Source organism: Salminus brasiliensis, chromosome 5, assembly GCF_030463535.1.
Source record: "Salminus brasiliensis chromosome 5, fSalBra1.hap2, whole genome shotgun sequence".
NCBI classification, from domain to species: Eukaryota; Metazoa; Chordata; class Actinopteri; order Characiformes; family Bryconidae; genus Salminus; species Salminus brasiliensis.
Genome location: NC_132882.1, coordinates 38,287,859 through 38,300,701, shown reverse-complemented (window position 1 = coordinate 38,300,701; position 12,843 = coordinate 38,287,859). Strand labels below are relative to the sequence as shown.

At 38.4% G+C, this 12,843-nt stretch overlaps 1 protein-coding gene across 4 annotated transcripts; it reads left to right on the top strand.

The window, feature by feature from the left end:
• mapre2 (microtubule-associated protein, RP/EB family, member 2) lies at positions 1 to 12,084 on the top strand. 4 transcript variants are annotated; one of them, XM_072680254.1, is made up of 8 exons: positions 2,540 to 2,817; positions 6,425 to 6,552; positions 7,602 to 7,747; positions 8,374 to 8,590; positions 8,861 to 9,006; positions 9,185 to 9,343; positions 10,715 to 10,814; positions 11,064 to 12,084. In XM_072680254.1, exons 1-7 carry the CDS (start codon positions 2,696 to 2,698, stop codon positions 10,793 to 10,795), a joined length of 999 nt encoding a protein of 332 aa, XP_072536355.1. In that variant the 5' UTR covers positions 2,540 to 2,695; the 3' UTR covers positions 10,796 to 10,814; positions 11,064 to 12,084. The 4 variants fall into 4 exon arrangements, with proteins under 4 accessions (XP_072536356.1, XP_072536355.1, XP_072536354.1 ...); XM_072680255.1 differs by lacking the exon at positions 2,540 to 2,817 and adding an exon at positions 1 to 97 and having other exon boundaries at positions 10,715 to 12,084; XM_072680253.1 differs by having other exon boundaries at positions 2,544 to 2,817; positions 10,715 to 12,084.
• Positions 12,085 to 12,843: the final 759 nt, after the last annotated feature.

Here is a 12,843-nt window from a genome sequence, read left to right as displayed (position 1 = left end):
ACTCACAGTTTTTTCCCCATCACTAACACATGAGAATGAGCTTGTGAGGAGGGTGGGGTGACTAAGCGATCTAGCCGAGTTGGAGCTCAGTTTACGGGTGAGTCCCACGTTGTATCAACGTGTATGTAACTAGCAAAGCGATTTCGTGACTTATCAACTGGAGCTAGCTACTCCTGCAGCAATCGATATTTGTTTTTAAAACTGTAGCATTAAATAAAACTGCAGACAAGGCTAGCTTGTTGGCTGTGCTAGCGAAGCAGCAGCTGTTCTGAGTCAACTGTGTATTAACATTAGCTAGCTAGTTAGCTTTTATGTAGCTAATCATTAGCTGTCACTGTTTACTATATGTAATCGTATTGCCAATAAAAGGTTGCTTATTTTGTAATATTTTACAGTCGACGTTTTTTTTTTGTTTGAAGACCTACGTTTATCAACTTTCACGTTTTTTTCTGGCACTAAATTAGCTTGCTGGTTAGCTCTCTTTGCTAGCTAACATGCTTCGTTTGTGCAAGAAGAGTTTGAAGGACTGAAACGATTCGTGCAATATGGTAGCTAGCTATCTATCTATCTTAAGTTTTGCAACGCAGGCAACATGTTACAGATTGTTGACTGGGGTGAAAAAGAGAAAGGCTGAATGGCCACATTAATCTGAGTGGCTCCAAGAACACCGGAAACTCAACAAGGCTACTCTAACCACAAGAGGCTTTTGAACAAAGTGGTACAGTTTCAGTTGTCAGTAACGTCGTTGATCGCTGATGGATGCCTCTATTGTCTTGTATAAAATACATGTAGAACATAGAGCTAACAGTTCGTTTAATTAAAACGTTTTTTTTCGTGCAAACAATCGCATTAACTTCTATTTTCAGTGTCACAACTTGATATCTTAAATGTTACATTTTTTTTCATTGCGTACAAAATGGTACTTATTGGCACGACCGTATGTTAAACAACAATACAACAAGTTACCTAATTTTAAAATGTAATGTTTGCTTCAAAGCCAAGATAACGAGTAGACTTGGTAGCTTCAAAATCTGAGATCGATGTCACTAACATTGTACAGTTCCCCACCTATCTAACTGTTCTAATAATGGTCACTGTTGCACGCATTTATATTTTAAGTACAGAGTCACTTGGCCATTCTCTAACACACCTGAGGAAGAGGACTGTGACTGCACTGCACTAACACCGTTTTGGCACACTGTGTCATATACAGTCTGAGAGAGATTCTCACCTCACTGTTTTGAGTGTTTTTGCACGGTCTTAATGCTCTGTTGAATTGTCTTAATTTACTTTAGTGTAGGCACACTTACAGAATTATGAATATTTCTCTGTGGTTTGATCACATATACTTAAGTGTATTTAGCAGTACTGTATCCAAAGGTGGGCTTTTTTAGTAGTTGTATAAATTTTATAGATCTCCAAGAGTAAGGAGATCTAAAGAATTGTGTATTCTTTATTATTCTAATGTGTATGATGATGATGATGATGGTCTTGTGGCCCTGTTGCAGTATAGGCTGTGGAGTTATCATAACAATTTTTGGGAAACATATAATACAAAGTAAGGTTGGTAAAAAATAAAGTGATCCATAATGGTTATTCAGCAAACACTTTATTCATTGTAGACATGATACAGTACATGTTGAATATATGTTTGAACACCCTTAACTGGTCAAACCACACATTGTAAAAGGACTACACATACAGTGAACCTGTAAATCAAAAAGAGACTAATGGACTAATAAGATAAGAAATGGCTAATCATGCTAACTTTCCTACATACACAGCTTCTTGTTGCACATCCAAGAAACAATGTGTTAGAAACAATATACATATACAAAAGTCAAGGAAAGAGTAGGGTGACTTGGTGATATGTAGTGAAAATGTAATAGTATTCATTGACAGCGGTGGTGGTGGACATTTTTGTGGACACCTGGTCGCACAGTATCTCCACCCCAAGGGGAGAGAATCATCCAGGTAACATCATGCATGTGATATGAGCAGTTTAGAACAGAGTCACAACACTTTACACTTGTCTGAGAACTTTGTCACTTTCTGAAACGAATAACCAACAGGTACCCACTGCTAACAGATCAATATTCTGACCACAGGTCATCAATATTTCAGTCTGAGTACATAGCATGTACATAAGAACCTACTCCTTGATGTGAGACAACACAAGATAAAATATGTCCTGCAAAACCTTCTGTGAGCTCTCTCGATTCTGGGTGCGTTAGCTTAAAGCATACACAACCATAAAATACTGTTCTGCAAAGAGAGTGAGATCACAATTTGTTTTGTAATAGTTTACCTACAGCACCCCCTGTGGCTGAATTTCAGCATCACTAATCTGACCTACGTTGAAGACCTGCATACGTATGATCGAAGAACAGCAGTTAAGCCAGAGGTCTATGATTTAGACGAGTTTGGACCGGATGAGAGAGTTTGTCGCCTATTTCTGACGTGTAGAAGGATAATTTGTGTAGAATATAGAAGATAAAGTCGCCACCCTCCAGTCTTCACTAGTCACGTGACTGTAACGTCGTCCCACTTGCCAGTGACGTCGCTGTTGAGGCAGAGGGAGACTCGCCTAGGATAAGCAGCGTAAAGAGCCGAGGCGCGGCGCAGGGAGTTGCGGTGGTCGTTCTTTCCTCGTCTGGAGCGAACAGTCAATCTGTTCAACGTTTCACAAAACCAAATGCCAGGTCCTACCCAAGCACTATCCCCAAATGGAGAGAACAATAACGACATCATTCAGGACAATGGAACCAATATCATCCCTTACAGAAAAAATACAGTGCGAGGAGAGCGCGCCTACAGGTAAATCAGTGCAGTGCTCTTATTGACGTGGTATTAGCGCTAAATTAAACGTCAACATGGAAAGGAGTGTCTAGCCGAGATATTATATCATGTACACGTTATAGTTTATTTTATTCATTCAGCGTAGACATGTCTTTCTGCATGACCAGCTGCAGGAACAAGGCTCATGGTTGCCTTTTTTAAAAGAAAGCCGGACAGAACGTTAGCTAGCTTCCTATCTGAACTCATTGTGGCTTTTCCTGACCCAGCTATACCGTTTTTTATGTAGCAGACGGTTAACTGCCTGGGTCCATTTAACGTGAATAAAAATTAGGCGTTACTGTCGTCATTAAACGAAATGCATTATTCTTGCGATGCTGATTACATTAGGTCCTTAAAGACAGGGGCTGTATGACAGTGACAGTCGTGTTGACACCGCGCTAGCCTGTGCTTGTAATCCAAAATACTAGGCTAGTATCCATTTAGCTAGCCGTTGCGTAATGTAACTGAAATATTTCCATGGTTTAGCCTATTGCTCATATAGGATACAATAGAGAATTACAATATCAGTATTATGATATAGACAAGTGATAACAGATCTAGTCATTCCAGTCAGTCGATTCCGCTGGGCGTCTTCAGTGTAGGTTGTTAGCGTTAGCGGCTATCCAATTTTTTTTTTTTTTTTTTTGTCTCGCCTCAGGAAACCTCACTGGAGGTGGCTAACGCTAGCTTCCTAACCATGCCGTTAGCTAAATTGAGCCTTCCCCAGCTCCGAAGACCTCGTATCTCTGTTCGCGCTGAATGTTTGATCACTGTTTGGCTTTAAGCTAAATTTAGGATGCATCTGTGGTATCGCTTAGATTACCGCCCTTTAATCACTTTGGCTGTAATCGTTGTAGTGTAGGCAAACGAAACCATTTATCTGGAAACCCGACGTATTTAAGACCCTGGCATTGTGCAGTGACAAGGGATTTGTCCTCAGTAGTTCAAACGCTTTCGAAAAGCTTTGCACAATACGTCCAGCTTTTGCTGAGGCATTGAGGTAAAAAATGCTCCATTTTAGTATCGGTCTATGCCTTTCTTGTTTACATTGTGCATTTTAATGGTACGACGACGCAGTGTCCGGCATATGTGTATGTCGAATGAAGAACAGGCACCTTTGAGATGTATGTTTTGTATGGTTTTAACATTAGCCCGCAAATCAAGTTATCTTCTCAAATTTGTACAACCATGTATTAGACTAAGTACTGAGAGACGCACCCCTCTAAAAGAAACCTCAGCACTTCTCACAGTCAAACTCCATTCATGCAGTGTTGCCATTATTTGGCATTCGGATATTTATTCTGTACCACTGGATTTTATTTTTTAACGGGTTGGGAAAATGGTTAAATGCATATAGCTACTATAGTCATGTCTAGGTTATTACACTTGCAGTAGCTTATACACTTCTTAAAAACTGTTAGATTATTGTGTTAAAATGTGGATAAGGTATTGTGGATTGTGGAGTTAAATGTAAGACAATAGTTGTTATGTCAATATATTCAGTCAATTACCGAATTGATATTTATGTTCTCATTTGACTCATTTAACTTTGCATGTCTAATTCTTGTGTGGTGTATTTGAGTTTTGTACATATAATAAATTACTAGGCATTATACTTAATGCAAGAGTCCATTATCACCATTTACACAACTGAGGACAAAAACAATTATTTACTAGTTGATCTGTACAGTGTACACTAATCAGCCATAACGTCAATACCTCCTGCCTCATATTCTGTAGGCATGGACAGCACTAGACCTCTGAAGGTGCTTTCTGGTGTCTAGATAACTTCAGACATTAGCAGTAGATTCTTTAAGAGGGTTTCTTTCCTCTGGCTTCTTTTCAGGAAGTGAAATGCATGCTCGTTTGGTTTAAGGTCTGGTGACCTTATGGATTTATTTGTTGTGCTGGTAGTATGTGTTTTGGACTTTTTTCCAGATCCGATTGGATGCATTTTTTGTTTCTGTATACTGCTGTATTAATTCTGCTGCCATAGGTTACATAATCAGTTAAGACAAGTGAACTAGTTAAACTGGTTAAAGTTTGTTCTAGACCCTCTGTGGTTTATCTCTGAACAGGTTCACATCTTTAACATCTAATAATTGTGGCATGACCTGTCTTGCTCTCAAAGTCTTCTTTGAGGTTATTTGTGATGCCACTGACAATTGTTTTGGGGGTTTACTTCAGTTCTCTCACAATGTTTGTCATCAACTGCTGCTGTTTTTCTTGGCCAGCCTGTTAGATGTGTGGGTTTTTGTACAAGGGTAGATTATTTCTTTTTCTTTTTCATTTGATATTGTTGTTGTGCAATGGCTTGCTTTTTTCAATCCAAATTCAATTCCATTCAAATTTATTTATATAGCACTTTTTACAACGAATGTTGTCACAAAGCAGCTTTACAAAGATCCGGGTCAAAGCCTCTTTTGCACTAGCTTTTGGCATCAGTGTCAAGGAAAAACACTCAAAACCTACTGAGGAACCAAGAAATAAAGGAATAAAAACAACAATAAAACAAAACTAAGTTAAGAAAAAAAAGACAAATGTGCCGTCAAGCCATACAAGATGAAAATGTGAGTGAGATGATTAAGTCCATGCAGATGAATAGTTAGAAGCATAGTCAGAAGCATAGTTATGCATTGAGGTGCGAATTAATCCATGCAAGGCCCCAAAGCAGGACAGCGGGCAGCAGGGTAGTGGAGAGCCAGCTCAGATAGTACCAGGATGGAACAGTTGGAACCGGGCATCTCAATACATGTGAAAGAGACAGAACGAAAACAGAAAGGAGGAAAAAACACAAGGGGTTGGGGCAGTGGTGATCTTGTGGAACCTGTGAACAGGGCAGTACAGTCCAAACGTGTTAATATTAATACAGGTACAAGCTACATCAGCAAGGATAACAGTACAGTGCATTGATGGATTATCCGAAAGCTTGAGCAAAAATGTATGTTTTTAATCTAGATTTAAAACAGTGTGTCTGAGTCCTGAACACCAATAGGAAGTTGGGGAGCTATATAAGACAAAGATCTTTCCCCAGCATTGATTCTTCTAAAGCGAGGAACTGACAGAACAACCCTCGAACAAACTGTACATGATGGGTTGTAAGGTTTAAGAAGTTCCCCAAGATGTTGTGGAGCCAGATCATTTAGGGACTTATAAGTCATAAGGAGTATTTTATAATCAATGCGTAATTTAACTGGTACCCAAGGCAGGGACAAGAGAACAGGACTGATATGATCCTATTTCAATCCAATTTTGAAGTTATGAATGCATGCACCAGCTTCTCAGCGTAATGTAAGGACAGTACATTACGTAATTTGGCAATATTACGTTTGTGGAAGAAGGCTGTTTTAACAATGTAACAGATGCATATATCTTTTTTTCATGATTGACAACTCTCTGGTGCAAGAGTAGACACTTCAAACAATTAATATAACAGGGCACACCTGGGCTGCAACTAACACCTGTCAGTCACATATTCCAACATTTTTACTTGTGTAATGTGAGATGTAAATATAAATTAATTGTTTAAGATCTACTCTCTTGTGTACCAATGATTGTGATCATTTTCCCTTTGTGTCATTTACAGCTGGGGCATGGCGGTCAACGTGTATTCTACCTCAATCACCCAGGAAACTATGAGCAGGCATGACATCACTGCTTGGGTGAATGACCTGCTCTGTCTAAACTACACAAAAGTGGAGCAACTCTCTTCAGGTAAGCTTGGCACTCACCTAAGCCTAAGCTTTGTAAACCCCTACAAAAGATGCAGCAGTTAAGATGTGACTGAAGTGAAAATGTTCAAATAAAGCGGTTAGTTTAACGTTTTACTTTGATTGTGATTAATGAACGATTATATAAGCTACTCAAGTTGCTTTGTTGGCTCCACATCGCAGACTGCATGGGGCGGAGACAATACTACATACTACACATGCAAAGAACACAAACACTTACCCACTTTCCCTTGTCTTTAGCTTTTAGTTGTCTGTAAAAGGATAGGTTCAAATTCCTGTTGAATTTGTTTTTGCAGTCAGTCACAGAACTGCGCTATCTCTTTTTGTGTTGGAGACATTCACACTGAACACTAACACTGCCACTCAGTTTTTTTGCCACTTGGTGGACCTGGCCGCAGTGACTCCCGCCACTTGTGTGCACATGCATACCCTCTATTGAGGATGCTATTCACTAAACGTAAAGCATATCTGGGAGAACAGCATTTCGTGATGTACATGGATTCCAGATTTCAGGCAGTCAGAGCGGTTTGAGCACAGAGGGTAACTGTTCCCAAGCATTTTCCACACTGACATGGTTCAGCAAAGAAAGCTGGGCCTGGTTTTCTCAGCATGATTAGCTAACTGTACCTGGGACCACAGAACGGTTGGGTGGGAGGACTTAAAGGCTGATTGGCTCCATATGTGCATCACTTTTGTGCCGCAAGGTCCTATATTTATGTATTTATTATATTTCCAGTACAGAAAATGACACTGACTGAATCTAATGGGTACAAGAATAGTTGATTTTCATAGCACTCAAGTGCTTTGGTTCTTAGTGTAGCGACAAGTACACTGTAGTGCAATATAGAAATAAAGTTTATCATACTAAGGTTGGCTACAGTCCTTTTCCAACATCGCTATCGTCATTCCATTTGAGGCTTGACTAAAGCTTTTCAGTTCCACCACTAATGGTCATCTACATCTGCTGTAACCTTACAATCCTTTTCTCTCTCTCTCTCTTTTCTTTTCTTTTTTTTTTTTTTTTTTTTGCAGGCGCTGCTTACTGCCAGTTTATGGATATGCTATTCCCTGGATGCATCAGTCTTAAGAAAGTGAAGTTCCAGGCCAAGCTTGAGCATGAATACATTCACAATTTTAAACTTCTGCAAGCTTCTTTCAAGAGGATGAATGTGGACAAAGTGAGAGAAATCTTAAACATCAAAATCTACAGTCATGTGAAAAAATTAGGTAGTCTTAAACTACCTTTTGTCTTTTTAACATATTACAATTCCTGGACATTTGAACAGTATTAAACAATATTGAAAGATTAGGGTGAGGGATAATGTAATGGGCTTTATCCATCTTGCAGTCTGACCTGTCCGTGTTGGCAGTTGTTTTAAATGTTCTCCACTTGTAAATTATTTTTAAAATCCCTTTTCTTCCCAGATATGCATTTACAATCTTCGTTCTTTTCGTTTAGTAAAATTTTCTGTTGCTGGATTTACATGGTTCTTTTTACATTTAATGCACTATGTGGGTCCAGAAATTGCATTTCTTTTGTCGGGTCCAGAGGCAAAACTGGGGAGTAAATGTTGCGGTGTCCCTCCTAGTCTTCACACAGGGGAAGAATTTATGTTTTAAAAAATGGCATGGCAATTGATTGGGTAATTGAAGAACAATGTCTGAAATGAACATTGTTTGGTACATAATACGGATGACACACTTTAACTAATTAAATGTTAATTAAATTGACGAGTGAATATACGGTCTGTTTTCTGATCATGCATCAGGACTACTTTAAAACTAATCTTCCACTCCCCTGCAGATTATTCCAGTAGAGAAACTTGTGAAGGGACGATTTCAAGACAACCTGGACTTCATTCAGTGGTTCAAAAAGTTCTTTGATGCCAATTACGATGGCAAGGATTATGACCCTGTGCAGGCACGACAGGGCCAAGATGCCATTCCTCCTCCAGACCCTGGAGAGCAGATTTTCAACCTGCCAAAGAAGTCTCACCATGCAGCCAGCTCCCCCACAGCAGGTGTGTGATGCGTGTGGGTGTGTGTTTTTTGTTTGATTGTTTTTTTGTTTGGTGGTTGTTGTTTTTGTTTATTTTTTTACCCTCCCCTTCTCGAATAGTCTTTCTCATGTCATTAACCAGTTGATAACGATTTAATTCTAACTAACTGGTTTCTACAAATTGGGCTGGGTAGGAATTGGGAAGGGTATCACTCACTTTTGTCATTGATTGTTCACATCTAAATGATGCTAAAACTAACATTGCCATCCTTTTAAAACAATGTGTAAACAGGAGCTACTAGGTCAACAAGTTCAACTCCTAAATCGTCCACATCAACCTCACGACCCTCTTCCGCTAAAAAGATCCCTGTGATGTCATCAACCCCTGCCAAGGGAGAGAAGGAGCTGGAGGCTCAAGTAGCACAGCTTAATGAACAGGTTCACATCAACAACCCAATAAACTATTAATTTCTTTTTTGTTTGTTTGACCAAAATCATAATCAAATCATAATCAAAAGCATCACAATTAAGCAACTACTAAATTAAATGAAATGAAAATTCACTCCTGATCCCCCTTTTTTTCTAACTGCTGTCTTCTGAACCTGTCTGTGTGTAGCTGAACACATTAAAGCTTGCGCTGGAGGGTGTAGAGAAGGAGCGAGACTTCTACTTTGGGAAGCTGCGGGAGGTGGAGCTGCTCTGCCAGGAGCAGGGCCAGGATAACGGGCCCTTTGTGGAGAGACTTATGGAAGTGCTGTATTCCACAGATGACCAGGTCAGTCCTCTTTACCAGCAGCTAAACACCCAACAAAAACATCGGGAAACATTGAAAACATAAAGCCGCTCTACAGATTTTTTTTTTTTTTTTTTTTTTTTTTTTAGTCAGATCAGTTGACTCCCAAAAGCATATTCATTTAGTCAGGGCAGGTCTCTTGTAATAAAATATGCAGATCATACAGTGGGAAATGGGAAAGTGATTAAATTAGTCATGTATTTTTTTGAAAGAATATGGGCTGAGCTAATTCAGATGTTAATATACACAATAAAAACATGGCCAAACAGGCAGGACATTTGGAGAAACAAATGACCCCAGTTGGTGACTATGCAAGGATGTTTTGTGGTTTTATTTCTTTTATATTGTTTTGTATTCTTTTTTTTTGTATGAATGTAAACATTCTAAGTAGCCCACCTAAAATTGCATTATTAACTACTGACTTTTGTCTGTTTCTGTCTGTCTGTTTTGTATATTTTTAATAGTAGCCTGCAAATAGCTGGTAAGCTAAACAAATTAGGTTAGTTAAGTACACAAAAGGTGCCAAAGAATTCACTTAAGTATTTCAGTTGATCCTTGATGTATAATAGTAAGTATGTGATTTATGTGTGGTTTAAAATGCCTGGATTTGTATTTAGACAGCCATTATAAACCTTTTGTTGGCCAGAATTATATTGTTTTCTTCCTTTTATGGTGCATAGAAACAGTTTTGTAGCACTGTAGCAAGAGAATGCATGCCTGTACGGCGCTTTTCCTGAGCGATGATGCCCCAAAATTCAAACCCAAAAGTATTAGAAACGCCATATTCTCCAGGAGTAGTGGTTGCTTTTTTTTTGTGTTTCAGTTATCTAAAGGATAAAAGGATAAAGGATAAAGGTGCACGTATTCGTCACTGCTTTCAGTCAAGGCTTTCGCTAGTGGGCTATATGTAAATTTTAGGAGCACAAATAAAACCATGCTAGTATAAAACAAAGCCTAGTATATAAACCTTAAGCCTAGTGGACCCTACCAAACTTGCAAAGTCTCTCTCTCTCTTGACACTACATGATATTTTACACATGGTCATTAGCTTTGGCTTACTGCTTTTTTTTATTACTCTTATTAATTTTGTGTTAAAACTACAAGAATAATTGCGGAGAAAAAAAAAAAACACATTCTTGGGTCACCCATGACCGCTGACAGACTAGGAAAAATTATATCTCTGTATCGCTCAGTTAAGGCATGGTTGTAATGGGTGCACACACCAATTTGTGCATGATATAAGGAAAAAGGAAAATTAAGCCTAAAAGCATTACAGCATTACACAGCTGTTGTAAATAGTAATGATGTAATGGTGTAGAGGTATTAAATTATCTGTGGCGGATGTTTGTCTAGGAGGCCAGTGCCGAAGGAGAGGAACATGAGGCATTGGCACAGGAAGGAGAGGTCCCCGATGACACACAGGATGAATACTGAACACCAACACACCCCATTTGTGAGTTTCTCTACAGCCACTTCTTCCCTCCATCACTTTCTCACATTTTATTTTTTTCTTGAACACAAGAGAACAAGAGAACCAACTCAGAATGGCTATTGGACATTTTTTGTTGTTTTGTGACAGTTGTTTAAAATGCTAAATGTAGTTCCTGTACATGCCTCTGTGCTGAAACTGCAAATCGGCCTTCCACGTTTCCCTCCCAGAGGATCATAAGGCTGAACTAAGAAGTTTTCTTTCTCTCCACAGCACTGTTTCTTTGTGATGTTACAGTTATGAAGGACTGAATGGCTTTTTGTTTTTCTGTGGATTGTCAGGTTCTTTTTTTTTTTTGTTTTGTTTTTTTTGACCGTAACATGCCAATTTTATTATTATGTTTTTTAAAGTGGACATATCAAGCAAAGTAATCAGGAGAACAATCTGCAATAAGTAGATCCCTGTATTAATGAGAATAATTAGCCTCTAATTACTTCAACATTCTGCTTTTATACCTGACATACAACTGTGTATTAGGAATGTTTAGCGATGCTCTGGAGTGCAACGGATGCAGATTCTGCACATCGCAATAGTAATCTGTGAACTATGTTGGGACAAGTTGGACAGAATGGCTCTATTGCTCTCCCTGATCATCATCATCATATATACCACATAAAAAATAATCTAAGCTTTTTGGATAACGTGCTGTCTCAACTTCACAAAGATGGAAGTTATTTACTGCTATTAGGTAAAACAGAATTTTAGTTTCAGACATGTAGTTTGTTTTATAGCATCTGGTTAGATTACACGTGTTATTATTTTTAGAAGCCACAACCTGGAAAAAAAAACATGTATATGAAAAGTATTTTAATATAATTTTAAAAAGTACAGGTCTTAGCAGAATTAACAGTCTTTCCACTGAACTACTGGACATAATCCAGTATTCCAGTGCATTGTATACTGTTCCATCCTGTTGCATTTAGTTCCATTATTGAGCTACACAGAACAAGTCACTTACTATTGTGTACAATTAAAAAAAAAAAAAGGAATGTAAACTTATGTACTGTTAATAATTATAAATAGACAATGTTCTTTTTTTCCTTTCTGTATCCCTCCATTATGCATTCCCCAACTGTGTTGCATGTTTTCATTTTGTTTGTGAATAACTTGACCTGCTTTTTACATATTTAATAAAACAATGTTGTGTTTTTTGTATGTTTAACCTGCTATTTTAAATCTCTGGAGAGATGGATGAACTTGCCGTAATAAAATTCAGTCACTTTCAAAAAAGAAAGCTTTGAGATTTGTTTATTAATTTATTTATAAATTAATTAATTCTATTTTTTTTTTTGGGGGGGGGGGGGGGGCGAGGCTATTTTTGATCTACGAGGGTGATAAAAGAAGAAAAACGTAAAGAATGGTTTTGTAGTCCAACTATTCATATTGAGCTCACCATATGACCAAAAGTATGTGGACACCACGGATAACAGGAGTATAAATTAAAAGCACACATTAATCACTCACATTCGTAGTTGAGATGGTTGTACTGGAGTTGTTTCAATATGCTATTGTCAAAGGATGCCACGCTCACTTAAAAGCCTTCACATTTGTAGCCGCATGGTTGTAACCGCGCAGTATAAACCCGAGATGCGCCGTATTGTTTTTACACATTCTGGCTGCTCTGCTGCCACCTCTGGTAGTTGCTCTCCATTACAGTCAGATGCACATGTCCGTCCTGCCTAGCTGATAACTAGAAGTAGCAAATAAATTCGAATAAGCTCTAAACGCTCTCAACTCTAAATGCCACTTGACGCTACAGCCAACGTGAATCAAATATTGCTTATTAAAGGCTTGCACCAAAACCTGAATAAATTCTAAATAATTTACAGCACATTGTCAAAAAAACTGAGAGCATGAGGGGGGTCACGTCAAATCTCAACATATTTAAGGAAAACGGGAAGGTAACTGATCATTTAAATTAAAAAAATGTAATAATTTCAGGTGCACATGTACTTTTGCCAAACTGTTCTGGTTTCAGCTTTGACTGAACTTA

Excerpts from the sequence above, each read along its gene's own strand:
- mapre2 (XM_072680254.1), top strand. The coding sequence starts at position 2,696 with ATGCCAGGTCCTACCCAAGCACTATCCCCAAATGGAGAGAACAATAAC. Across the intron at positions 7,748-8,373 it reads AGAGGATGAATGTGGACAAA|ATTATTCCAGTAGAGAAACT; the intron begins GTGAGAGAAATC and ends ACTCCCCTGCAG. Across the intron at positions 8,591-8,860 it reads AGCCAGCTCCCCCACAGCAG|GAGCTACTAGGTCAACAAGT; the intron begins GTGTGTGATGCG and ends ATGTGTAAACAG.